This window comes from Pelobates fuscus, chromosome 12 (genome assembly GCF_036172605.1).
Source record: "Pelobates fuscus isolate aPelFus1 chromosome 12, aPelFus1.pri, whole genome shotgun sequence".
NCBI classification, from domain to species: Eukaryota; Metazoa; Chordata; class Amphibia; order Anura; family Pelobatidae; genus Pelobates; species Pelobates fuscus.
The window spans coordinates 21,722,221-21,750,016 of record NC_086328.1 but is presented as its reverse complement, the minus strand read 5'-3'; the positions used below and the strand labels follow the sequence as shown (position 1 = coordinate 21,750,016).

The window sequence follows — 27,796 nt, the reverse complement described above, 5'->3', positions numbered from 1 at the left end:
ATATTATTAGCCATGCTGTTAGTAAATATTATATTATTAGTAAATATTATATTATTCCCCATGCTGTTTGGAAATATTAGATTATTCCCCATGATGTTAGTAAATATTATATTATTAGTAAATATTATATTATTCCCCATGCTGTTTGGAAATATTATATTATTAGTAAATATTATATTATTCCCCATGCTGTTAGTAAATATTATATTATTAGCCATGCTGTTAGTAAATATTATATTATTAGTAAATATTATATTATTCCCCATGATGTTTGTAAATATTATATTGTTAGTAAATATTATATTATTCCCCATGCTGTTAGTAAATATTATATTATTAGTAAATATTATATTATTCCCCATGCTGTTAGTAAATATTATATTATTAGTAAATATTATATTATTCCCCATGCTGTTTGTAAATATTATATTATTAGTAAATATTATATTATTCCCCATGCTGTTAGTAAATATTATATCCCATTCTGTTAGTAAATATTATATTATTCCCCATGCTGTTAGTAAATATTATATTATTAGTAAATATTATATTATTCCCCATGCTGTTAGTAAATATTATATTATTAGTAAGTATTATTCCACATGCTGTTTATGATCACTGCTCAGAGAACTCATTGTCAGAACTTGGCCTTGACTTTGCTCCTCCCCCTACCCCTCCCAGCTAGCCGTGATTGGTTGGAGATATATACCCCGCCCACACTTCCCATTGCGATGAGCCCGAGTTGTGGGACGGCTTGGGTGACGTCACGGGGCTGGGCGCGTCCCCGGCTCGTGGTGACGAGCTGTACGCCCTGGGCTGGGGAGCAGAGAGAGGGGGCGTGCACGGGCGGCGGGAGCGAGCATGTCCACAGCCAGAGCTAAGAAAGTGAAGATGGCCACCAAGTCCTGCCCGCAGTGCGACCAACAGGTGAGACCTGCCCCCTGGGGGCCCTGCTGAGCCCACAGTGCCGCTCAGTCCCTGCCCCCAGCTTGGGGCCATCCCTTGGAATAGGGGTCATATCTGGGGTCCATGCTGAGCACATGCCCTGTCTGTCACAAACATTAATTGCATTTATACCGCGACAGGATGGGTCAGCTGTCACTGTGTGCTGCCCAGGGCTCAATGGGTTACATTACTGTCATGTTCACACAGCGGGTGAGAGGCTTGCTGGGATGCAGACAGGGGGTGAGAGGCTTGCTGGGGTGCAGACAGGGGGTGAGATGCTTGCTGGGGTGCAGACAGGGGGTGAGAGGCTTTGCTGGGGTGCACCCAGGGGGTGAGAGGCTTTGCTGGGGTGCACCCAGGGGGTGAGAGGCTTTGCTGGGGTGCACCCAGGGGGTGAGAGGCTTTGCTGGGGTGCACCCAGGGGGTGAGAGGCTTTGCTGGGGTGCACCCAGGGGGTGAGAGGCTTTGCTGGGGTGCACCCAGGGGGTGAGAGGCTTTGCTGGGGTGCACCCAGGGGGTGAGAGGCTTTGCTGGGGTGCACCCAGGGGGTGAGAGGCTTTGCTGGGGTGCACCCAGGGGGTGAGAGGCTTTGCTGGGGTGCACCCAGGGGGTGAGAGGCTTTGCTGGGGTGCACCCAGGGGGTGAGAGGCTTTGCTGGGGTGCACCCAGGGGGTGAGAGGCTTTGCTGGGGTGCACCCAGGGGGTGAGAGGCTTTGCTGGGGTGCACCCAGGGGGTGAGAGGCTTTGCTGGGGTGCACCCAGGGGGTGAGAGGCTTTGCTGGGGTGCAGACAGGGGGTGAGAGGCTTTGCTGGGGTGCAGACAGGGGGTGAGAGGCTTTGCTGGGGTGCAGACAGGGGGTGAGAGGCTTTGCTGGGGTGCAGACAGGGGGTGAGAGGCTTTGCTGGGGTGCAGACAGGGGGTGAGAGGCTTTGCTGGGGTGCAGACAGGGGGTGAGAGGCTTTGCTGGGGTGCAGACAGGGGGTGAGAGGCTTTGCTGGGGTGCAGACAGGGGGTGAGAGGCTTTGCTGGGGTGCAGACAGGGGGTGAGAGGCTTTGCTGGGGTGCAGACAGGGGGTGAGAGGCTTTGCTGGGGTGCAGACAGGGGGTGAGAGGCTTTGCTGGGGTGCACCCAGGGGGTGAGAGGCTTTGCTGGGGTGCACCCAGGGGGTGAGAGGCTTTGCTGGGGTGCAGACAGGGGGTGAGAGGCTTTGCTGGGGTGCAGACAGGGGGTGAGAGGCTTTGCTGGGGTGCAGACAGGGGGTGAGAGGCTTTGCTGGGGTGCACCCAGGGGGTGAGAGGCTTTGCTGGGGTGCACCCAGGGGGTGAGAGGCTTTGCTGGGGTGCACCCAGGGGGTGAGAGGCTTTGCTGGGGTGCACCCAGGGGGTGAGAGGCTTTGCTGGGGTGCACCCAGGGGGTGAGAGGCTTTGCTGGGGTGCACCCAGGGGGTGAGAGGCTTTGCTGGGGTGCACCCAGGGGGGGAGAGGCTTTGCTGGGGTGCACCCAGGGGGGGAGAGGCTTTGCTGGGGTGCACCCAGGGGGGGAGAGGCTTTGCTGGGGTGCACCCAGGGGGGGAGAGGCTTTGCTGGGGTGCACCCAGGGGGGGAGAGGCTTTGCTGGGGTGCACCCAGGGGGTTAATGGTTGGCTGTGATGCATACCAAAGGTTAAAGGCTTGCTAAGGGTTAAAGGCTTGCTGGAGTGACCATGATCCAGGATCAGTGTGTGTATGTCCTCTTTCCTAATGTCCTTCCCCATTGACTCCTTTATTCCAATGCTGGTGTGTAAAAAAAAAAACCCCATATGAAAGAGTTAGTCATGCTGGGAAGCACAAAAATGGTTAAATGCATGCTGGACTGTACTGTCTTGACCTGGGACCAGCCTAAGCATCCTCATTCCCTGTGTCCTGCCTCAGTAGCATTGGTATCCCCCACTCTGATCCCTGAAAGGGTTAAAATGTTGATATACATTTATTGGATTAATTGGTCATTTTAGCATTTTCTATCAATATGAAAGAAAACCAGCATTTTAAATTCCACTCCCTCCCTACAAACTAAACACATTTGATTTATAGTGGTGAAGTTGTCTTTTTATAAAATGTATTTTAATTATATTTATGCTAACACCGTGAAGAGGGTTAAATTAGCTCAGAATGCTGAGGGTTGCCTTTTACAATGCTGGTACCACCTTAGAATGGAAAGTGTTAATACTGGATTTTGCTAAGGAGCCGAGGAGGTGGTGCTGCCTGCCTGGTCCCTGGGATGGTGTTAATAAGTTTTGCCTTGGTGACAATTTAATGAGGTCTGCTGTTTTTCTAAACTTCCTGTTAATAATCCTATTTCCATGTTTAAATTGTTCTAACCGTAATCACCGCTGCTGTCTTTGTAGCCATTTCTCTTAGCACAATACTACTGAATATGATATTTATCAAAGCACAATAGCCGGATTTAGTGTAAAATTATATGAGCATTTGTGTTGTTTTTTAAAAATATATATATTTTATTAGCACTTGTGAGTTTGATCTGTTTGTTATGTTACCTTTAAACACTGAACTTATTGTAAAATTCAAATTATAGCTCTAAAAATCCCCACCGTGCTTTATCATGACTAAATTGTGTGTATTTCTGATATCAGTAGTTCTAACACTAATCTCTACAGAGCACCCACATGTTTCACAGTGTTCTTCAAGCACAGGGTATGCTGACACGGTGGTAAAACGTGTGTTAATTCATAGACTATTTAGGAAAAGATAACTTTTTAAAATATTACACTGAATCCTTGTCTTTATATAAGCTGAACACATTTATGGCTTGCCCTTTGTGTAAATATATATGTTGCTCTGTTTTGGCTTTAAAGTGGTTGAGAGGACATTGCCATAATTTGCTAAAATGTGTTATTTTGACCTAAAACATTCAATTATCTTGTCAGTTTTCTACAGTTGCCGATTTAAGTAAATCCATCCCACTTGTGTTTCCTCACTCAACTGAATTGCAAACACTGGACTACAATAGCCAAGACACTGAAATATAGAATGTTTTCCAACTTCCCCATGTTAACGTATATTTGAAATTTAGTTTTCAATGCACTTTCTGTTAAAAGGATGGTAATTCCCCACAAAATGTGAAATTCTTGTTCGCTATGTTTCCAGCTTGGGTACAGTGGCCTATATGATGCAATTTTTGCTTTTACAGTTTACTGTTTCATGAGTAAACAATGTAATAACAAAATAAAGTAAAGTGCTTAAATTTTGCTAAGCACTGGATTGTGCTCTATATTTCTATTGTCCAATAGTTGTGGTTGTACAGGCAATATTTACTTGGTAGAGCCGTGAATCCAGATTGTAGCAAATTGAAATCCAAATAGCAAACTCTAGGCTTTTGCCTTTCAGATTCTATCCCACTATAATTCAGAGTTTAGTGACCCGATCCCTCTTGTGACTGTCATCCATTAGTTATTAATCATTTCCTGCTTGAAAAAAGGATAATGGGCAGCATACACTGCCAAACTATTTATGAATATGTATTTTTCCACCATTTCTTTTATTATCTCCCTAGGATGAGCCAGGAGTCACATTGTAACACAATATATCTGATTTTAGTTGTAAGGGGCTTGGTGGAAAAGACATGCTCAGCCAATGCAATCTGATTTCTTTTTCTCTATGACCATAAATAGACAAGTAAATATAGCTATTGTCCGCAGTGATTCAAAATCTGAATATTTCTATATACACTGTATTGGACCTTTCTAAAGGCAAAGCTGTTTGCCGAAATAGGCCATGCTTAGAAAGTAATGAAGTTGGAATAGGTTGCTAGGTAACCCAATAGGGGAAAATGTGCATTAGATGTTGAAAACCGTTTATGAGATCTGCAGGGGACTTCATACTGTAATTAAAATCTTAATATGCACTATGAAAGCCTTGGGCACATTTAAAGTAGAATAAAAAATAAATTGCGTGGATTCTAAGTTTGGGTAGAATGAACCCTAAATGAGCGATGGACAATGTGATATGTAGCTTTACTACAGTATTTCCTTTTGGTAACCGTTTGGCTTCTTACCTGGAGTCTGATGGGCGCCAATCTCTTTGCTGAGTGAAACCCAGCAGTGCCGGGTGTAGCTCATTGGGTGAAAACTGTCAGCTGACACTCTACACACCAATCAGCTGGTGTGACCTTATTTAGCTCAGGAGAGCTAACAGAAGGTCTTAACGGGAGCTTTCTTGGTTCTGTCTGCAAAGAGGCAAGGAGCATCACTCAGAAGCCCCCAGGTAAAAAGTCAAACTGTTGGCAAACGGTTTGCCTACTTACATTGGGACGGCACCATAACCACTACACAGTGCTGTAGTAGTTATGGTGCTCGCAGCGTTAATTTACATTTTTAAAAAGCACTAAGATTTCACAGGTGCCAGCACAGAAAGTAGATTTAGCTTTCTGGGAAAACCTGTGAATAGAGGGATATTTAAAGAAAAGTGTGTGTGTGTGTGTGTGTGTGTGTGGTTTTTATTTTGTGCATATTTGAATGGACTATCTTGACATTTTAATTCAATAGCTTTAATCCACCATGACGTATCACATTAAAACCCACACTGTTTCTTACAACTCATTATAAATTACTCACTGTTGGCTGACCTCCGCTATCAATCAAATTTCACAGCAGGGGGAAGTATTTTAACATTTAATATTGAAACAAGGAGTATAGAACTATAAAAACTGTTAAGGCAAATAGTTCCAACATTGACGCCACAATTGAAACTGCATGCATTCATTATAAATATATTTTATATATAAATGTCTTGATAAACATAAAGACATTATGCTAAAAACAAAAAAAACCCTAGATAGATTAGGATTACAGGGAAATTTAAGGTGTGCAATGAAGGTAATTCTACTTGGCACATGTGATCAATCACATTGTATTCCTGATAAGCCTGCTTGTGTAGTGCACACAATTTTCCCATGAATCACTGAGCATGTGTTTTGACGTTTTCTATTTTATATGAATGCAAGGCTATGTCTACCCACACTTATAAGTGTGCAGATGTATTTTTATTTTTTTGAGGGGGGTGGGAGGGGGCGAGGATAGTTATTGTAAAACCTTTGAAGAATAATGGTTCTAGACTTCTTATCTCACCTTGAACTGTAGACTACCTGCTCATATAAAAGAGACTGGGTGAATTCAGAATGGCAACATCAGAGTTTTTGCAGGGAAGGAAAATGGCAGGTTTTAAAGCTATTTTTCCTGCAATTAACTTGGAATCTTGTTTGACAAACACAGAAGCAATGCATTCCTGTCTCACAGTGTAAAAGGAGAGGGCACCCCCCTCCCTCCAGTACTACAAGCCCATAAAATCGAGGCAGCTGCAATTTAATGCGTGACTAGGAGAAATTTAAAGCATACTGCAGTGATCACAAAATACACTATGAAAATCTAATGGCGTGATTTATTGGAGTATTATTGTTGCTGTGCAGTTTGAACAGCTCTTGTTATCTGTGAAGTCACATTTTGCTTATTTTTTTTTTTAAATGTATTTGCATTGTGCAGAAAGGTGTCGTTTCAAACTACAGGACCCGGCTAATTATAAGTAACAGCTAGTCCTTCCTCTTTTAATGAAAACTTTTAAATTCTTTAATCGTTTTTATTCGTGTACATTTCTTTTCTTCATTATTTTGCAGTGAATGCATTAGAACGTTTATTTCCCCTGCTTTAGAGTAAAATACAGATCATAATCTATCAAAGGCCAAGCCAATCTGTCAGACTAGGTCACCTTTAAATCCTGGCAGACCCAAGACCTGATGGTTCTTTGTGTTGTTTAAAGAAGGTGACTGTGGTGCAACTTGTTCTGTCGATTCAGGATACGTTTAAGATCTTCTAAACCTAAAGAGTAGATAACTGCTCATGTGGTTTAACCCCTTTTAGACAAAAAGTGACTTCCACCATGATAACAATCTGTTCTATGCTGATAGTATTCGGAATTGCAATGATCCAGTAAGTTAAAGACTGCATTCAGCTGCCAGCGATTGCTAAACAGGACATTCTGTACTGGCACAACACAGTATTTAAGGATCAGATTATGGACACTGTAAAGTTTGACATCTGGGAAGGCTTACAATCAAGAAATTTGAGGTTTTATTTACTATGGGTAAGTTGTTTTAAATTCTTTTTATTGTCAACTCTGTATATACAATTTTTTTTTTTTTTTTAAATACAAATTGTCAAAAAAGGAAAACTTGAGTTCTTATGGTCACACCGATTCTCTTTCATCATATCTTTAAGCCCAAAGCATGTACGGAATATTAAAGGATATTCTTAGACTTGGGCTGTAATGTCTCGGGGGGACTGTTGTAACTTGGCCAAGTATAGGATTTGTAATTCACTTTGAATTCTCAACAATTCTCAGTTTTATGAATGCCCTGTTTATCAACTAAACCAAAAACTGGAGAAATGATGAGAAAGTTGTAAATTTTAGGCCAAAGTAGTTGAGGTGAAAGATCACTTGAGTTAGAGAATATTTCAAACCACCTATTTTGTCCTTGTAACTTTTCACAATCTCTAGATTTGTATATAACCTTTTTATAGTAAATTCCGCCTATTGCATAGTGGTTTTCCTACACTTCTACATATACAATCAGGGTGTTCTTAAAGGGACACTATAGTCACCACTGCAACTACAGCTTAATGTATTTTGTTCTGGTGAGTATACTCAGTCCCTGTAGGCATTTTGCTGTATACACTGTCTTTTCAGAGAAAAGACAGGGTTTACATTACAGCCTAGGGACACCTACAGTGGCCACTCTTCCGATGGCTACTAGAGGTGCTTCTTGGGGCAGTGCTGCACAATGTGCAGGCTACTAGAGGTGCTTCTTGGGGCAGTGCTGCACAATGTGCATGCTACTAGAGCTGCTTCTTGGGGCAGTGCTGCACAATGTGCAGCACTGCCCTTCAGTGTCTCCACACTCTGAATGCAGACACTGAACTTTCCTCCTAGAGATGCATTGATTCAATGCATCTCTATGAGGAGATGCTTATAGGCCAGGGTGGCATTTGGCCCTACCCCACCTTCTTGACAATCTCAGCCAATCTAATGGGTTTCCTGTGTGAAAGTATTGGATTGGCTGAGAGCATCAATTCTGATATCAGCCAAAGAGGTGCAACAGCAGACCCGTGGAGAGCTGGAAAAAAGGTATGTTTTAACCCTTTCTAGGGAGTGGGATGCCACCTAAATGGTGGTTTTAGCACTATAGGGTCAGGTATATATGTTTGTGTTCCTGACCCTTTAGTGTTCCTTTAAGTATGTCTGGCTGTGGCATCAGATGCCTAATTTGCACCAAACTCACATTAGCCATTTCTGGTGGGAGGTGGAGTTACAGCTCCAGTACTAGTGTTAAACTGCCTGTTTGCAGCTCTTCACATCAAAATGCTGCACATACAGACTTCGGGCAACATGACCACTTGACATCACCGAAATGATCGTGGTGGCTGAGGTCATTCTTTAATAATGTGTCAGCCTTTTAAAGTAATGGTCCATGCAGGGTTTAGCAATTCAATGCCTCAGAGATTCATATCCCTTACTAATAATTTGAATTTTACATTAGCCTATGCGTTATTGATGATTCGTGAGTTTATTCTCCCTCCTGCAGTTCTTGGATGCTTGCAAAGCACATGCCCAAGTGATGTATTACCCTATTAGTGGATTGCCTAACATTCCAGAGGTTTCTACCAATCCCCTGGCTGTTGCCTATCTACTGATACTCCTATACTTTTCTAGTGCCTAAAACGAGTGAGTTCTAGTCTATGAAACATGGACCTTTTGGCTTTCGTTGTAGGCAAATATAAATGATGACAGAGCACTCTCTGCATGCCAGGCAACCATATCAATGACTGAACGTTAAAGTGCCTGAAACTAGTATCGTTCTACTAAATGCATTTAAACCATGTTTCTTTAAGAGGTGAAATTGAGAGGTTCTCCTTACGCCATGCATGCTGGGTGAAGTACATTTTCTGTGCTCGTTCATGCCTTGTATTTCTGCTTACTGTAATGTATTTTCCTTTATACTTTATTTGAGAGAGTCCTTTGTGCTGGTTTCTTCCTTTCCTAGCATACTGTAATAAACTGCTGGACGAGCCCGCATATTTTACAGACTGCCTCTGTCTGTTTTCCATGTGTCTTGGCTACAATGGTCGTACTGTGATCCACATACCAGACTTGTAAGAACGTGTTTCCACTGTGCATAGAGAGTCATCGTATGGACCCTCGACTGTCAGGAAAGGCCATGGGTATGGTGGTCACTGCTTATTTAATGTCCAACTGGCCTATATTGGTGCCTGCCTCCCCCAGTCCAATCATATATCTATAATTAATAAATATATATAATTTGTTTGAAACAATACATTAATTGTATAGTGTTATGTATGGTGCAGCCATTCATCTTCAATTTCTCAATCCATCATATTTTCATTGTGTTTTATTTATCGTAATGCTGATGGGATATGTCTTCCTAAATACATTTATTTCTTGATTAAATTAATATAAATTAACAATCTTCTATAATGTGACTATTCCATAGTGTTAGCAGCATCTGTCACATTACCAAGATGGCAGGTGAAAATGTACAAAGTCCATCACAAGCAGTGCACACTCCCATCATACACAGACGGTCTACTCCTATTACACACTTCGCTTGTCATGTCTTCACTGCCTATTGGGCCTTTATTACAATTTATTTTACATTATTTTTGTAAAGAAACACTGCCAGCACCATAACCACTACATCCCACTGCCCTGACACCCACGCAGAGTAACTGGTAAGAAGCAATTCTAATGTTTTGGCAACTTACCTTGGTTTTCCGGGAGCCCCTGATGTCTTGATTTAACTACTGTGGTGGATATGCTGATATCGTAGTAGTTGATTCCTAGACAGAGTTTTACTCTGTATGGAAGAGAAAGTGCGTCTAGAACTGGATTTACCATTGTTACGTAAACATTGCAGTTAATAAAAAAAAAAAAAAAAATGCAACAAAAAAGCCTGCCATGTTTTACATTGCAGGGTTAAAATGACAGGGGCACTTCCTTAAGATAAAACAGTTTGGGTAATTCTGGTCCCATTGTTTGCAGTGATGACGCCAGGGCCATTGGATGGTATTATGTTTGTAAAATTTACCACTATGTATCCTCTAAATGGGTATGTGTGGGTATATGTAAATTCTGGTACAGACCAGGAATACGTAGCTCAGTTCCATGTAGCTTTGTAGAATGTTCTGATTCTCACGGTGTATTCTTGGAACGAACGTGTAAATTTGTCCGTTACTTCTCTTCTATTAAAGCAGAGGATGCCTTATTCTTGCAGCCTCTGCACATTTAAAATTGACCTGTCACCTCATCGGATACTCTGTATAAAAGTTTCATGAGGAGGTGCCGACGTAGAACCAAGTTAACCCCCTTCCTCATCCAGGATAACATTCATAGGTCTGTGCTAGTTAGACAAGCTTTCTGCTTGTCTCCAGCTACCAATTAAACGTTAACTCTGCTCTAAACCTGGCCTAGACTCCTACCTGAACAACTCTTGGTTACTAACGCCCAGTGACACAGTGTATCTCATTATAGAAGCAAATCACACAATCGAAAACCCACAAACTGTGAGAGCAAGGTTTGACTCATACAAATATATTACTAATGGGAAAACAGCAGAGTATTTTTATAGAGCTAATAAGTAAGTGAGAGAAACAATCACTTCCTCCTCCTAACCGGTGTGAGAAAAGCCTTCCTGTTCAGGATTGTTAACTCACTTGCAAGTGCGTTAGATTTAATAATACTGACCGTGCTAAGCTCGGCCTGGGAGCGACCAGTATGAGTGGAGATGCTGACCTTAAAGGAACATTATAGGCACCTAGACCACTTCAGCTCAATGAAGTGGTCTGGGTGCCAGGTCCATCTAGTGTTAACCCTGCAGCTGTAAACATAGCAGTTTCGGAGAAACTGCTATGTTTACACTAAGGTTAATCCAGCCTCTAGTGGCTGTCTCACTGACAGCCGCTAGAGGCGCTTCCACGCTTCTCACTGTGAAAATCAGTAAGAAGAAGCTGGACGTCCATAGGAAAGCATTGAGAAATGCTTTCCTATGGACTGTTTGAATGCACGCGGGGCTCTTGCCGCGCATTCGGTGCCGACGTCTGCAGAGGGAGGAGAGTGCAGCGCAGAGGGAACCCTGGCGTTGGAGAAGGGTAAGTGTTTAACCCCTTCAGCCCAGCGGGAGGGGGGGACCTAAAGACCCTATAGTGCCAGGAAAACAAGTTTGTTTTCCTGGCACTATAGTGGTCCTTTAAGGGACAGGAGGCAGATAATAAGAGGACTGATTGGCTGTGTGGTAGAGGTAGGTCAGTAGCTCAGCAAACTCTGATTTCTCATGGACTGTGTACTTGATTTAAAAAAAAACAAAAAAAAAAACATACTCTAAGTGCTTTTGCTTAGGAGGCATGTAAACAAAATTGTATGTGGACTGGCTGACCCGAATTAGTAAAGGTAATGCTGACTTTGCAAATGCTCTTGCTTCTTCGGTTTCGCTAACACTGTGGCATGTCCCCTTATTTCTGCACTCACTACATCCACCTTTTCTCCAGGAGCCTCTGTCTGCCAGTAAAAAGAGAAGGGGAGGAGTGGATATGTGAGTGCTGAGGGACTACCAGGGAACTGTCTCCAGAAGGCGTATAGTGAGCGCATCATGCGTTTCCGCCAAGCTCAGGGTGCTGAAACAGCGCTACCTGCTCAGTCTGCCTTTAGTCGGGTGGCCTGTGTGATTGCCATGCACCCGGGCATGATTCACGCCAGGTTGACATTTCAATTCTTCGGTCAGACCAGCCCCCGCTTCACAGAATGCCCATGGTGGATTTGGTTGAGAGAAAAAGCAAGAGATTGGCATAGGGTATGTGTATTCTTATGAAAACATCCTGTGAGTCTTTTTACACACCTGACATGTCATTGCTTATATCTGTTATAAAAAGGGAAGAATACCATTCTTGTTCTCTTCTAATTAGCAGAAGGGTTCTGAGCATCCATTTATTATAATTTTGTATCATCCATTTAAACTTTTTTAACAAGGTGCCAGAAATATGCTATGCTGCCAGCGGCTTGATTTATTTGGGGGGATAGTTCGAACATTGCTGAGCAATGAATTCCGGAGCTGTTTGGCTTCAATTTAGGGCTCATTCTAATTCTGTTCACTTTTAGCAACTATAAGGAAGAGAATGCAATGAGACAGGGAGAGGCACTTCCTGGTACCATAATCTGTGCAGATAACATTGGCAGTTGTGGTGCTTGAAGTGCCCTAGAGTGTAAGCTTCTTCCAGCAGGGCCTTCTGCACAACTTATATCTTTCAGCATTATTTTGTTTATCATTTAATTGCTGTTATATATTTGTATAGGGCCGTAGAATAATTTAGAAATATAAAAATGGTAATAAAACTTCAAAATCGGGCAGTTCTGAATTTGACAAGACAGATCAGATTTTGGGTCCAGGCTTGTTGTTCAAGGTTAGTTTGTAGTATCTTGCTTCTGGGGACTCCAAAGTGCAAGTGCATTATTGGACTGGCAATGTAAAAACTCATCTCGGGGCACTAAGCAAGAGCGCTTCTAAAGTGGCCTATTAAATTGATGGGCGGCCATGATTTGCGTGGCATCTTTGCAGGTGGTTCTGGAGCCCCCTCCCTGCATTAATCTCTGCCAGTCTTGCTAGATATGTGATGGTAATAATAGCAAGGAATTGCCTGCGGCTTTTACATACATTTTAAAAAGCAGGTTTCTGAAGATATTTTTGGAGCTGTGAGCTCGTGATTTATAAATAATGTATGTGAGCCACTGTGCTTGCTCCCCCCACCACCCCCTCTGTGTGTCTCAATTTAATGCACAGGATCTTAAGGATGTTATGGTTTGCGTGTTTTTTCCAGAGCTGGAAGGGTATGATTGGAATAGCCCTCCTTAATAAATACACTCAATCGCCAGCTGTGGCGTTTTAAAATGAAATGCATATCTCCTGATCACCTTTACAGATTCATGCACGGTCTTGCAATTAAAAGGAAGTTAGTTAGCTTATGTACAATTTTAAAGGGTTAATTCACTAAACACCAAACTGTACTGGATTGAAAATGAAATTTAAAAATTCTAGAAAATTAGCGGATTTTGATAAATTTCCCAGCTCTTCCATAGTCACAGACTTGCTACTAAAGCATACATTTTTTCCATTTGGAGGCCTTTTTACTGCAATTCAGTGTTTAGTGGATAAATACCCCAATGTAGCCAAAATTTCCCTAACTCTCTGCTTTTTCTCTAGTTTTGCTACTTTGGGCTACAGACTGTGCATGTTACGCAAAGGAGATGTTTAATATCACCAAACTCTGTAATACAATTTGATATGTAATAATATATTGTCCTGCATTGCTCCCTTTTATAAGCCAGGCTGGGCTTGTATTTACAGAGGTTTATACGGCCGAAGCAGTTACAAATCCCCCTGTGTTTTATGGAAAAACACAAGTTGGACTCTTGGCAGGTTGGTGGCAATATCCTGCAGTCTTTAAAAATGTTTACGTAAATGCAATCCAGCAAGGTGGGTTATTTATCCAGTGTGTGGAAGGATATTGTGTTTGTCTGATTTATTTATTTTTTATGTCCAAACTGGTCTGTTCCAATGTACTGTGTGCCGCTGAAACAGCTTGACACATTAGTAATCGCTATTTACAAATTTTTTGTAAAAAATGTTTTCTTAAGAATATTTCAAACATTGTTAAAATACCAGAGTAAAAGCCATCACATAAAAAGTATTCTCGCATAAAGAATGAGTGAGTACAAAGAGACCCACAATACAGTTTAGTGGTTTTCTCAATAGGTTTGAATCTCCAGCCCCCAATAAAAGACAGGATTGAGCCATAGTGATTCACCACAGCTCTAGCATCTGATCTTCCAATTGGCCCAATACACATTTTACTTTGCTACAATTGTGAGTTTATTGAATAGCCAAATTGTGACTGGCTGAACTAGAGAATTTTTCCAAATCGGCTATTTTGGCCTAGATTTTTCCACTTTGGTTTTATCTTCACTGCAGTTCAACTTTACTGAATAAACTCTGAAGTTTAATCCCCCTCTAACCCCCTCAGAGTCCTTGAAAGAAGGGCTCAGCCTATTTGCGTGCTGTATAAATCCTAAAATGGGCAGACGGAGATCAGTTAATCCAATAAGTGCCAAATACAGTCTCGCCAATCAGTCTGCCCTTTGTCTGTCGGTTTCACATTTAATATTGTTTAGAAGAGACTGGATTCATGATTTTCAATCATTATGTATTCACTAAACTCAAAAATTGAATTGAACTGAAAATCAGACGGCAAAAAGTAGGCAAAAATAGCAGAGCACCTACTTTACTTGTGTTGGAGAATGTTCCCAAATCAGCTATTTCTGCCTAAATTTCAGTTTTTAATGGAGTACAATTCAGTGTTTGGTGAATAAATCCCATTGTGCACATGATACTTTTGATTTGCAGGTAGTCAGAGCTCTCGGCTAATAAGCCTCTTTGCTTAATTAAAGTGATTCATTTGGCCCACAATGTTTTGAGGATTTAAACGCTCCAAGTATTGGGAGGAAAAATGAGATCACTTTCATAATCTATAAAATGTATTGCGTGCTGCTCTGAGTAACTGTACAGACAGTCAGTACAATTGCTGCTAACTGGTGCCGATATTTTGTACATTTTTATATGTACATCACACTATCACTCTCAGGCAGTCAGTACATGCTAAGGTCAGTGAGAATTTGGGTCTTTGGGCACCAAATTCCCCAGATCTCAATCTGAAATCTGGGATGTGCTGGAGCAACAAATAGAAATCCATGGAGGCCCCACCTCGCAACTTGCAGGACTTAAAGGACCACTATAGTGCCAGGAAAACATACTCGGCTCTGGAAAGGGGAAAAGGGGTAAAACTTACCCTTTTCCAGTGCTGGGCGGGGAGCTTTCTGCCTCCGATCCTCCTCCGTTCCGCCCCGTCGGCTGAATGCGCACGCACGGCAAGAGCTGCGCGCGCATTCAGCCGGACGCATAGGAAAGCATTTACAATGCTTTCCTATGGACGCTTAAGTGCTCTCACTGTGATTTTCAGTGAGAATAACTCAAGCGCCTCTAGCGGCTGTCTGTGAGACAGCCACTAGAGGCTTTGGGGGAAGGTTTAACCCATTTATAAACATAGCAGTTTCTCTGAAATTGTTATGGTTATAAAGAAATGGGTTAACCCTAGCTGGACCTGGCACCCAGACCACTTCATTAAGCTGTAGTGGTCTGCGTGCCTAGAGTGGTCCTTTAAGGGATCTGCTGCTTATGTCTTGGTACCAGAAACTACAGAACGTCAGAGGTCTTGTGGAGTCCATTCCTCAATGAATCCAAGCTGTTTTGGCAGCACGAGGAGGAAGACCTATACGTTGTTATAATCGTGTTGTGGGTACCTGCTGATGTGTGCTGTGCTGCTTGTGTTATCTGTGACCCCACATGCTCTGCATATTCTGATAGTGTAGTGCTGAGTATCTGTGAATCCTACCTCGTCTGCGCGTAACACTTAGAGTGACTGCTCAGTAAGGATTTGCAAGAGATTGCAGGGCTTTTCCCCAGGGTAAATCTCAGCCCAGAAGGGAAACGAGAGAGTTTGTTTTTCCGAATCATCACTTCTAACAGCTCAATTAATGTCTCAGGTGCAGCCTCATCCTTCTCCTCCCTAAAAAAAAACTAAATATATTTTAATAAATACGTGAGAACAATGGTTTGGAAAATATTGTGTATAGAAAACAATCAAATATACGCCTGAAGTGTGCATTTATGTACAAATCTCCAAATGAATGAATTAAGTAGAATAATGAAGGCAATGGAGGCTGAATTCTGCAAATTTTACAGCCCTCACCCAGGTGGAGGTAGCATGGGTCTAAAGAATTAACTCCCCCATCCCTCAGGTACATACTGATCACTTAATTCCCCTGTGTATTTCTTCCTCATCCTTTTGGATTATAAGCTTGTTTGGACAGGGCCCTCTTCACCTACTCTTCCAGTATGTCAGTCGAGTTTTGTTTGAATTTAGTGTCTGTTTTGTTTACCTATTGAAGAGCGCTGCTGAATATGTTGGCGCTATATAAATACTTTCTCTGCCGGTAATGGTAGATGAGAGGTATGCACTGAATGTGTGGGATTACCTTTACTCACCTGTTCCAGCCCTAAATGAACCATGGTAGAGGCTTCCCACCCTCTAGGGATTCTCATCTGTGATGTTATTAGAAATGTATTGCGAATGCTTCCCCCCCCTCCCCCCTGGGTTTTTCTATTACAGGAAGTAGACCTGACATTCGTGCCCAATAAGGCATATGAAGTTAAAATATATTCATGCTAAAGGGATGGATTAACCCTTTGAATCATGTGTAAATCACTAGTCGGTAGACTAGACTCAATTTAAAACACGATTTTTAAAGGAATCCTCCGAGCACCATAACAACTTCATCAATATGAAGTTGATATAGTGACAGGATGTCGCTGATGATGGCTCACCTTTAGGGGTTAAACTATTCACACATTTAGAAACGTACGTATTTGTTTCAAGTCATTTTTTGTAAATGGGAATCCACTGTTTGGCTGGCAGTATCTGCTGACTACTGTCAGCTAATCAGCAGTAATACTGCTCGCAGCAACCATAACTTTCCTTTTTAAAAGCTTTTCAGCAATCATAAGGACAAGGGGCATAGATATTCAGCGCTGTAACAGACTTAAACCATTTGTGAATCTGTTTTCCCACTAACGTGCGCCAGCGTCAGAGACCTCCTGGCACTATAACAACATAACTTAATTTCAATTTAGTTGTTATGGTACCAGAACTGGTTCTTTAAACATAAAACACATTTTTTGCCGGATCTCATAATCTTTTAATCTTTGCAATCGGATGAAGATTTCATATTTCGATTTTTTTTTTTTTTTCAGATTACCGTAGTTTAGCAGTTATAGCAGAACTGTATAAATATATAGAGGAAATTATAACAAGGTAAACTATCTCCAGTTTAATAGGCTAATCACTCCTATTTGGAGACCAACTTAAATTAATGGCGTTGTGTGCACATAGATTTGCAGAATAACAATGAGATTAAGGTATTTTGAACCTTTAAATGTTAATTTATATAACATTTTTGCTGTGATAAAGTGCACATTATCTTTGTAACACATGTTCAATTAACTTGGATTAATGGAATTAATTTACCAGAAAGTAGATATTGCATAAATACATAGCCTTATGCTACAGAACTGATCCCTATTGCTGAATAATCTTTGGACCATAATGTATCTTAAATAGAAAACTATCTTTAGATACATTTTGTTGAGCAAAAGACGGGGCCGCAGCTGAAATAGCCTGCCCCTCGGTGGGTCCCCGCTCAGTTCTCACGCTGGTTTTAGCTCATCTTGTGCCATTACAGAGAGAACATCTCTGAAACATATCAGACTGGTCCCACCCATACGGGCAGTCCAGATCCAAAATGCCAGCAAGTTCCCTCTGCACGAGAGACACAGCAACCCCAGACGATCGTTTCAGCCTTGTTGGGCATCATCAGTGAGGCATAGCTGATATCTCTCTATGCACCGTGAGCAAGGGGTCCACGTCTGGATTACCCTTTAAACTTATGGAGAGCAAAAAACGGGGCGCAAGAGAATACTGAGAACATTTGGTTTCCTCCAAAAGCATCTTATTAAAAGAAATATGGATTTTTATACATTATCAATAGATATCTTACAGTAATTCTTCAGTCCATTGAAATAGATATAATAAAAAAAACAAACCTGCTGCATCTTTAAAACAACGCTTATATCCCATATATCATTCTCCAAAGACAAGCAACGGCCTTTTACCTTCTTTACAACCTCAAACTAGTGGCTTTCTGGAATTACTTATTTTGGAAATAATTATTTACACTATTTTTTTCTTTTGATTTATGTAATGTGTTTAGCCAAAGAAATATCTCTAAAGCACACTTTCTTTATATTGTGTGTACATCCAGTTAACATTGTGTTCCCATTCGGAGAACAGTTCCTGTTTTATCCTGACTTAGTTAGAGTGAAGCCAAACATTCTGCCCTCATTGCTATGGTATCGTTCTACACTAACTAAACACCATTTTCTGAATCTCTCATTTGTCCTGAATTCACTTTGTAACCAATCGAGTGTGTTCTGTGTTATGTGTGTGTGTGTGTGTGTATATATATCACACAGACTCACTCACTCACTCTGACCCAACCAAATTCCAGGCAGGTACTAGAAAGTTAGTGCACATTCAGAAATGTTGATGTCCTACGTGAGTGCTGGGCAGCTCCAGAAGTGCTCTGACCTGTTGAAATTGTGAGTAATTGTTACAGCTACTTGAAACTTTCAACTAAAGAGGACTTAAAGAAGGCTGCCCCGTTCAGAATATGCGTTAGCCGTGCACTGAGAAGATATATTTACTTGACAGAAACACTGACAATCTGTGAAACCTGTACTATTTTATTTTCAACAATGACCATTTTTTTTAAGTGCCAAAAAAACAATGGGCAAATATTTTTGACCGCCACATAAGCAAATTCTCTTGATATAAAAAAAAGTTGCATGCCATCGCTTTTGTTAGCTGTATGTTTTTATCAATGATAGGGGACATTACGAGCCTATGTCTGCAGTTTAGGTAGAGTTTATAATCTCACTATAAAATGTTTCCTGTAAACTGGAGCTAGACGTACCAGTTCACACATAAACACGGCAGTTTTATATTCAGCCTCCCACATTTCTGTGCACAGTAGCTTTCATTTTAAGACGTTCTAACTTTTGCCTTTATGAGCATCTGGTGTCTGTTCCTGAGGAGGAAATTCTTGTAAGGCCTAAAGGCTGTCCCGGTCTCTCCTTGGTGATCGGCACTGGGTGTAAGTGGATACCTACAGTATTAATCACATCAGCAGTGACTTACTAATTCGTTGGTATGAATTCGTTTGTCACTGGCACATGCCACAATAACCACTTCAATAGGCCGAATATGATACAGTGCCTAGAATGTCCATTTATTGTACAGCGCTACGGAATTTGCTGGCGCTATATAAATAATACAAATAATGTATCAGTTACTAAAGTGCCACGGTCACCTGTTAAAGTATATTCATGATTTGATTTACAAAACAATGGCCTTGATAGTTTCTACCTTTTTCATACTACTGAATATTCAAATCCTGAATGCAGCCTCTAAAGCATGGGTCGTCAACCTGGTCCCTACCGCCCACTAGTTGGTGTTTCAGGATTCCAGGTGGGCGGTAGGGATTTCCTCAATTTCAGAGATTGGGTGGGCAGGTGCGAGCCAGCGGTACCCCTGCGACCGGGTACCGCCGTCACCATTTGCGGCGGCAAGCCGCCGTCCAAGGGGTCTATCGGGTGGCCCATGCTGTCAGGGCCACCCGATGGATGTGGATTGTAAGGGGGCCCGGTCAGCGCTGGGCGCTTAAACCGCACGACCGGGCCCCCTGTTATTACATCACACAGAGCTGGAAGGAAGTGACTGCACGTCACTCCTCCCAGCTAACACACAGACGCGCGGGCCAACGCAATAAAGAGGAGGAGCGTCGCGGAGACAGCGACGAGGGACATCGCCGCTGCCTCAGGTAAGTCACTGAAGGAGTTTTTCACCCCTTCAGTAACTGGGGATTGGGGGGTGGGAGGGAGAGGGACCCTCCAGTGCCAGGAAAACTGAGTTTCCCTTTAATGCACCATATACTAACAAGCTATTGTACTGTATCACTTGTTCACACACCATAACAACACCAGTGTCGCTAGTTTAGCACAGTGAAGCATCGATTATTTCAGGAGAATTTATAATGTAATCTAAACACCAGTATGTAACTAGCTGAAAATCCACTATGTTTTATGCTTGTATTATGCTAGATCAGCTAAACAATCACAGCTCAACGTTGACAGCCATGCTCGCTACTGCTGATGTATCTTGTTCAAACAATTAAATGTAAAATTGTGCACGGAAACCCCCCACCCCCCACCCCCCCTTTCTTTCGTAGCTCAGACTTTCTGTGGCTGTCCAATCACAGACTTCCCAATGCAGCTCAATGAGAAGTCTTTGCAAAGCAGGTGCTCTGGGCAGTTTCTGCCTCTTGAGTTTAGTTTCACTGAGCTAAACAAACCAGGAAGTAACAGGACTGCTTGTCTGACTGACAGCCAGGGGGGTGTAACAAGGTCAATCTATAAAAGTGCCAATTTCTACTTTTTGTAAAATGAAAAACAGACACACTCCTCACAGATAATCCATTTCAGGAAGCTAAAGTGCTCTAGGTTTTTGGAGTGTTTCTATAAGCGACACTGATTAGTAAAGACTGCAGAGACTGTGGGATGCCAGCTGGCAGACAGTCTATGATTTGCACCTGGTGCAGGAGACAGGGAGTGGACAACTGAACTCTCTAATACTCTGTAAAAGATTTCAAAATAAAGTAGAGCTCAATGTATATAGGTCATTATGAAATTGGTAAATAAAAGGGAGCATAGACTTGAGTATATTCATTCCATCTACACCGGGAACTTCAATGGTAACAAATAAGGGCTCTGTAATATTCCTCAAGCTATATGGTAAATAATTAATCAGCCTTTTTAAATGTCAGCTTTCCTGCATCAAAGGGTTTGGTAAACTGAGGTCTGATTCCATTAGTTTTGGTTTCTTATTTCCATTACTTTGAATGTCAATAGAATAGCTAATAGTGGGAAGAAAATGCTAACTGCATTATGTGCCTTACTTTGCAGATGTTAAGAGTTTTCTACCAACTATATGGTCTTGAAACAACAAGACCTGAAACTTAAAGGAACACTCCTGGCTTTTTTCTATGCATGGTACAGATAGTTTAGTAATCACATAAGCAAAAGATTATATAAAGAATAGTAGAAAATAAGATTGATGTACATGCGGTTGCTGCAAATCCCCAGGCTTGGTCAAGATTGTGTTCCACCAACTGCACTCCATCAATCTTCCTGATCTCAATTACATCCCCAAAACAGCAAGAACATATTGAATATGAGATGCAATTTTGGGCACCTTTTTTTTTTTTTTTTTTAACAAAGTGCAGAGGCGTGCTACAAAACTAATAAGGGGGATGGCAAACCTTCGTTATGAAGGAAGGCTAGCAAAACGGCATTTGTTTTCTTTAGAAAAAGGCACACCAGAGGATATATGATGGCTCTATACAAGTATATACAGTTTCAGTATCAGCACAAACCTGTTCGTTAGCTGTGTTATACAATAGAAAAGAGGTCACCTATTGAGACTGGAAGAAAGGAGTTTTCACTTACAGCAGAGGTATGTATGTATATATATATATATATATATATATATTTTTTTTTATTTTTTTTTTGAAAATCAGACTATTCAAAAATATAATTAACGTATGTGAACAGGTTGTTGATTCAAGGAAATCAATACCATGAAAAGAAGTGCTATAAAGATTGAACTTGATGAACCGGAGTCTTTTTTTTTAAATAACCTAGATTAGTATGTAATTATAGTTGATATATAGTATATAGTATCATACTGGTTTGATCTATGTGTAACAAGAGCTTGGTTATAAACAACCAGGAAGCTGAGATTGTTTTACCCCTTAATGACACTGCTGCAAAAGCTTGTCTTACCCTTAAAGGGAATCCTGGCACTGCAGGTTCCCTCTCCCTCCCACCCCCCAACCCCCAGTTACTGAAAACCCCTTCAGTCACTTACCTGAGGCCGCGACGATGAGTATTTCTGACACTTGATATGTGCCATGTCATTAAATCCCCCAAATTATGCTCTGTTACATCTTCTGAGTAAAACAATTTGCCCAATGTGTGACCTAGACATTATTTTATGAAGTTACAGTGCTGTAAAGAGATGTGACAAGTTCAGGTTTTTAAAGGATCACTATAGTGCCCTGAGGGTGCCCCCAAGGGGGTAAATCCCTTACCTTTTTTCCAGTGCCGGGCTCCTCCCTCTTCTGATGTCATCGGCTGAATGCACATGCGCGGCAAGAGCCGCGTGCATTCAGCCAGTCTCATAGGAAAGCATTCTCAATGCTTTCCTATGGACGCTGGTGTCTTTTCACTGTGAAAATCACAGTGAGAAGCGCGGAAGCGCCTCTAGCGGCTGTCAATGAGAGCCACTAGAGGCTGGATTAATCAATAAGTAAACATAGCAGTTTCTCTGAAACTGCTATGGTTACAGCAGAAAGGGTTAATTCTAGATGGACAAGGCACCCAGACCACTTCATTAAGCTGAAGTGGTCTGGGTGCCTATAGTGGTCCTTTAAGTGAATTTTAATTAATGGTTTTGATGCTTCGGTGTCCTACTTTGGAGCACTTTAGCAGGCTACATATTCCAACTACAACATAAAGGCATACCATTTCTTAAAGAAGACATCCCAGGGTATTTCAAAAGGCATATTTTGAACCTTAGCATGGGATCATTTTTCCTCTAACTTGTACCAAGTGTAGTGGTAATAAGCATTTTTTTCTGCCTTTTTATCCACAAAGTGAGTTTGCACAGTATATTTTGCAAACCTTATGCGTGGTACGAATGTATAATACTTCATATGTTGCTCAGCTATGTCGTCTTAGTACAGCAATACCCCCGTATGTACCTTTGCTAGGTATATGTGGACATTGAAGGGGCACATTTGAGACACGGCCATTCAGTTTGTTTTTTTCAAACTTTGAATTTTTATGCTGTGTCCATGTCCCATTTTTGAGTATTTTAGCAGGCTACATATTCCAACTACACCATAAAGTCATACCATTTCTTAAAGAATACATCCCACGGTATTTCAAAAGGCATATTTTGAACCTTGGCATGGGATAATTTTTCCGCTGGCCTGTACCATGTGTAGTGGGTAATACGCATTGTTCTGCCTTTTTGACACACAAATTTAGTTTTTACAGTATAGTTTGAAAAACGTATGTGTGCTACGGCTGTATAATATTTCATGTTGCTCAGCTATGTCGTCTAAGTACAACAATACCTCTGTAGGTACCTTTGCCGGGTATATGTGGATGGTGAAGGGGCACATTTAAGACGCAGCCAGTTTTTCTTTCTTCTAACTTTGAACTTTTACACTTTGTCCATGTTCCACTTTGGAGTAGTTTAGCTGGTTTGTTATTCAAACTACTCCACAAACGCATACCATTTTTTTAAAGAATACACCCTGGGGTATTTCAAAAAGCATACTTTGAATCCTAGCGTAGGCTCATTTTTCCAGGTGTAGTGGTAATGAGCGTTTATTAATGTGTTCTTTTTTTACTTGTTAAAACTTGTTTTTAAACTTTTTTTTTACCGTTAACCCCTAACTAGCAGTAAGCAGCGTTAACAGTAAATTTCCCATAACTCCCACCCACCCCAGCTAGCAAAATATATAATTTAAAAATATTTAAATTTAATTAATTAAATAAATTGAATCCCTGAGGGTTAAGAAATAAATAAGTTAACCCTCAGGTGTTATAAAATAAAAAATAAGTATAATACTGTGATCTGTATTTTGATCACTGTAGGCAGTGATAGGGTGATTTTTTTTCATTTTTATTTTTTTAATGGGGCTGGGATTTTTTAATAACTTTTAAAAAAAACGTTAATACATTTTTAAAAAACTTTTTTAAACCTTTTTTAAAACTTTGTTTTTAATGTTAACCCCTAGCTAGCCCAACCCCAAATACCCCCCAATAACTTCCACCCATCCCTAGCTAAATATACAATTGTAAAATATTTAAGTTAATTAATAAAATAAATGTAACCCCTGAGGGTTAAAAAATAAATAAAAATTAACCCTCTGGAAAAAAATGCAGTCCTTGTCAATTGATCACTGTAGTCAGTGATCAATTGGCATTGAAGGGGTTAATTTTATTAAATCAGGGGAAAGGCGGGGTGGGATTTTACTTTATATTTTTTTTTTTTACAGGGAGAAGCAGATCATCACTGATCCGTCTCACTGCACTTCAGCGATCGCTGCGATCTGGGGTTAACTTTAGTAAATTACGGAAATTTGCCGTCAAGGGTCCTTAACGCAAGGGGACAAGCTTGACGGAAAAAAATTCTGTCTTTGGTCGGGAAGGGGTAAAAACCCTTTATGTTTATTCCTCGGCTTTGTAAGGAACACTGATAACTTTAATATTACGCATATATCTTTAAGGGGAACTGCCACTTCCTATAATTATTATGTTTAATATTCAAGAAAGATGTATTTGAGTTGTGAGAAGAAAAAAGAAAGGAAATGCAACTATGCGTCGTCATCTTGGCTCCCTGTAAATTATCCTGTCCATTGCTCCTGGCAGTCAGTGTAGAGAGAAGAGACGCAATGACAATGTTTCTATTCCTCCTGTTCCCTGGCAATGTTTGCACTGGATTCGCCGTTTCTAAACTGGATTATGTTGTAATTTGCTAAACCTTTAAAATTGTTTTAAAAGAAATTGGAGCATTTCATGAAAAACGTTCACAAGTTTATAGGTGATTTTAAATTGATTCAGCGGCTCGTATTCCAGAGAAGTAGCGTAACTCTTTAAATAACAACGATTTTATTTGTGGAGCTTGCAATAACTTCCAACCTCAAAGATTCAGTTTGCTGTTCCTGGTAAAATTGGAATTCGGGTGCCATCTGCTGGCTAATTTGATTAGTTGTTTGCATCTGAATAACTAACAAAGATGCGGTCTGCATTCCGATTTTGATGATCAAAATTGTATAACGTTTACTGGATGGTTGTCTTTTTTTTGTCTTTTTAATGTTTTGTTAATCTGACACATCTATTGCATTCACTTGTTAAGATATAAAGTATTTATGAAAACAATTTGAGCTATTTTCATCCCAGAAGTTAATGTTCTGTTTGATGCTTTATGACTCTATTTGGGGACGATGTCAATTTGCCAGAATAACAAAACTAATATTTGAATCTGGCCATTAAAGTTCACATTTGACATAATTGTCACCCTAGGTGTTGGGGTATATATGGCCATTTTCGAAGAATTTTGAATCCTTTCACATGGTAAAAATCAGCTTGCCAAAGGGGATAAAATGTGAGAGAGAAACCCCACTATGTGTCAGTGAATACATCAAACTATTCATTCTGTGCCCACGTCTAATTTTCTGTTTTCTCATGCAGTATTTCTTCTTTGTTCTAAAATGTTCCATATTTGATCTTTCAGGTTCCAGTTGCCTGTAAGTCGTGCCCTTGTGGATATATATTTATAAGCCGAAAACTTTTACATGCAAGACAGTCGGAAAGACTGCCTCAAGCATCAGGTAAGTGCACCTTATTCACAGAACCACTGCTGCCTCTTTTATTTAGGGTAGTTTAAATGACAACAGGTTTCTTTTACACAGATCGGTTATATGTAAAGAGCCTGAACATTATTAGATTTAGTCACTGCATTGGGTATCGGGGAAAATTGCTAATTTTAGGCCAAATTAGCAGAATTGGAGAAAATCTCCACTTTTCCAAACACCCAATTTAGCCTTGCACTTACAGTTCGTCTGTCAATTCTCCACAATTTGAATAGTTTTTGTACCTGATACTATATTACTGGCCACTCTTGGGCTCTACATATTGTGCTATCAGGCACCAGATTTCGAAGAATTCTTACAATGCTGCTGTAAGCACTTCAGACGTAAATCCATCGTTCTGTGCAGCTGGAACAAAAATGTCAATCAATTTAATATTTTAGTTGGGAGAAACTATTTAATAGTAATGGTCTTAAGGAAATACAGGAGTTAAAAAGGAGCAAGGGCTGAGCAGCTGAGGATGAAAAATATAAATCATATATTTACAGTGTCAAGAGATGGAGATAGAATGCTTATAAAATAAAATCTCACTTGTTTGAACAGAAAACAGATCTGACCCCAAACGGCGTAGAACTGAGAGAATTAAAAGAGAGAGAATAAATGCAACCGTAAATAAAGAGCTGGAAAACAGGAAACGATCGAGAACCAACAGCCAGAGTGAGGCAGCACGGCGAGGCCGAGGGAGGCCCAAAGCCACGTCTACCAAGAAGCAAGAGGAGGAAAAGGGTAGAGGTTTAAATCATTTCATGCCTGGCAAGTAAAGAATGGCTTTATAACGTAAATTAGATATGTGGGCTAGAAATGATCGGATGAAAGGCTCAGTGGCCATGTCTTGGAACGTCTGCAGGAAATGCCAAGAAAAAAACCTAAATCATATAAGAAATAAGAAAATCAAACGAGCCTTCAGGAGGGGTAGTCCTATTTAATTTGTGCCAATCGAGCTGGAATGTAAATGTGAAACTGTGAGAGAGGTACCGCAGATATATTTTACAGAGTGTTGGTTGCAAGGCAAGGTAATAAGATTACAAAGGAGATGGGCTTTATGTGCTAGACATATCACTTCCTCGTTATCCCTAGAAATTTAGGATGGCATTAGCACAGATTACAAACATGGGGTGTTGGTACTAGGCAATAGCTGGGTTCGGTTACCTAGAAAATACATATAATTAAACTGTCTTGTTTTTACATTATTTGCTGATGGAAAGGGGTTTCACTGCTAGAGCCCCCGCATTTTTCCTTGAAAGCTAATAAATAAGTTGGAGTGTCCCTTTAATTATCAGCAAACTTCACTTGCTTTAGTATAGTGATACATTTAAAAAAAAAAAATACACTGTAACAGCCTACATTTTATACATTTGCAACATCTGTCTTTTTTTTTTCTTGTTAAATGCAGAAAAGCAAGAGAAGGAGATCGATATGTACGCCAACCTATCCGATGAAAAGGCGTTTGTGTTTTCTGTGGCTCTTGCAGAAATCAACAGGAAAATTATCAATCAAAGGCTTATACTTTGACCAAGGTCGGGGTCAAGGTTACTCATGGGCTGTATCAGCAATGCGCAGCAATCAAAGACTCTGCTATTCCGTGCGTTCACTGAGAATCTGATCCTACACTAAAGACTGTCTGTTTTTGTTATTTCTATTTAATTTTTTATTTTTTTTACCAAGCGTGGTAGCAATACTATAATCTTTTAGGCCCAAGGAAGCTTTTACGTAAAAAAAACAAACAAAAAAAAAAACATGATTTTAATCCTTTTTAGAAGAGGAATTCATTCTGGGAACTAGCCAGAGTGTCTGTATTTAAAGCGCTTCAAAACAAAATAAGTATAAAATATCGCTTTTTTTTTTTTTTTTAAATTAAGAGGAAATAAAATTTAACTCTGACACATGTACAGTTTATATAATCTTTATATATTAAACCGGTGCTAAAATCCAAGAGTTTAAATGAATCCTTTATTGCGGAATCTCTCGCTCTTACCAATTACTGCTGTGGTTCACAAATGTTTGTAGAATTTAGGAGCCAAACAGACTTAATAGTTTAGGAGTCAAATAGAGAATTTTTCCACATTGGTTACTTTTGTGTAAAATTTGCAATTCACATTTCATCCGAAATCTTTTCAGGAGCTGTAGCTCCGTGGCTCCTGCAGTTTGTCATCATTTATTTGTTTTGTAGCAGGGACGTCTGGGAGCAGTGGATACTATTTTCGACTTGGCTTGGTGACCTTGTGTTTGACAAGCTCAAAAAAGGAGACAGAGGCATGAAAACTATTTTAGGTAGAGGTTTTCCAGAATGTGTTAAGTGATATGGATTTTGTAGCATAGTTAAAATGATCCTGTCGCCGACAAAAGTTTTATTGGCTTAATATGCACACTCAAAGATTTTTGGTTATAACACCCATGCAATGTAGCTTAAAGGGTTACTCCAACCATCATAACAATTGCAGCCTCTTGTGGTTATGGTGGTGGCAGTACCCTGGTGGCAATGGTTTGCCCTCCCAGCTGGTACTTTTG

General features: G+C 40.6%; 1 protein-coding gene across 2 annotated transcripts; it reads left to right on the top strand.

Moving 5' to 3' along the window:
- Window positions 1–810: 810 nt before the first annotated feature.
- Window positions 811–27,221, top strand: C12H16orf87 (chromosome 12 C16orf87 homolog). 2 transcript variants are annotated; one of them, XM_063438703.1, is made up of 4 exons: window positions 811–927; window positions 25,153–25,249; window positions 25,832–26,014; window positions 26,682–27,221. In XM_063438703.1, exons 1-4 carry the CDS (start codon window positions 862–864, stop codon window positions 26,798–26,800), a joined length of 465 nt encoding a protein of 154 aa, XP_063294773.1. In that variant the 5' UTR covers window positions 811–861; the 3' UTR covers window positions 26,801–27,221. The 2 variants fall into 2 exon arrangements, with proteins under 2 accessions (XP_063294773.1, XP_063294772.1); XM_063438702.1 differs by having other exon boundaries at window positions 815–927; window positions 25,832–26,041.
- Window positions 27,222–27,796: the final 575 nt, after the last annotated feature.

Coding starts and splice junctions, on each gene's coding strand:
- C12H16orf87 (XM_063438702.1), top strand. CDS start 862: ATGTCCACAGCCAGAGCTAAGAAAGTGAAGATGGCCACCAAGTCCTGC. Junction 928..25,152: donor GCCCGCAGTGCGACCAACAG/GTGAGACCTGCC, acceptor TTGATCTTTCAG/GTTCCAGTTGCCTGTAAGTC. Junction 26,042..26,681: donor TTTAAATCATTTCATGCCTG/GCAAGTAAAGAA, acceptor TGTTAAATGCAG/AAAAGCAAGAGAAGGAGATC.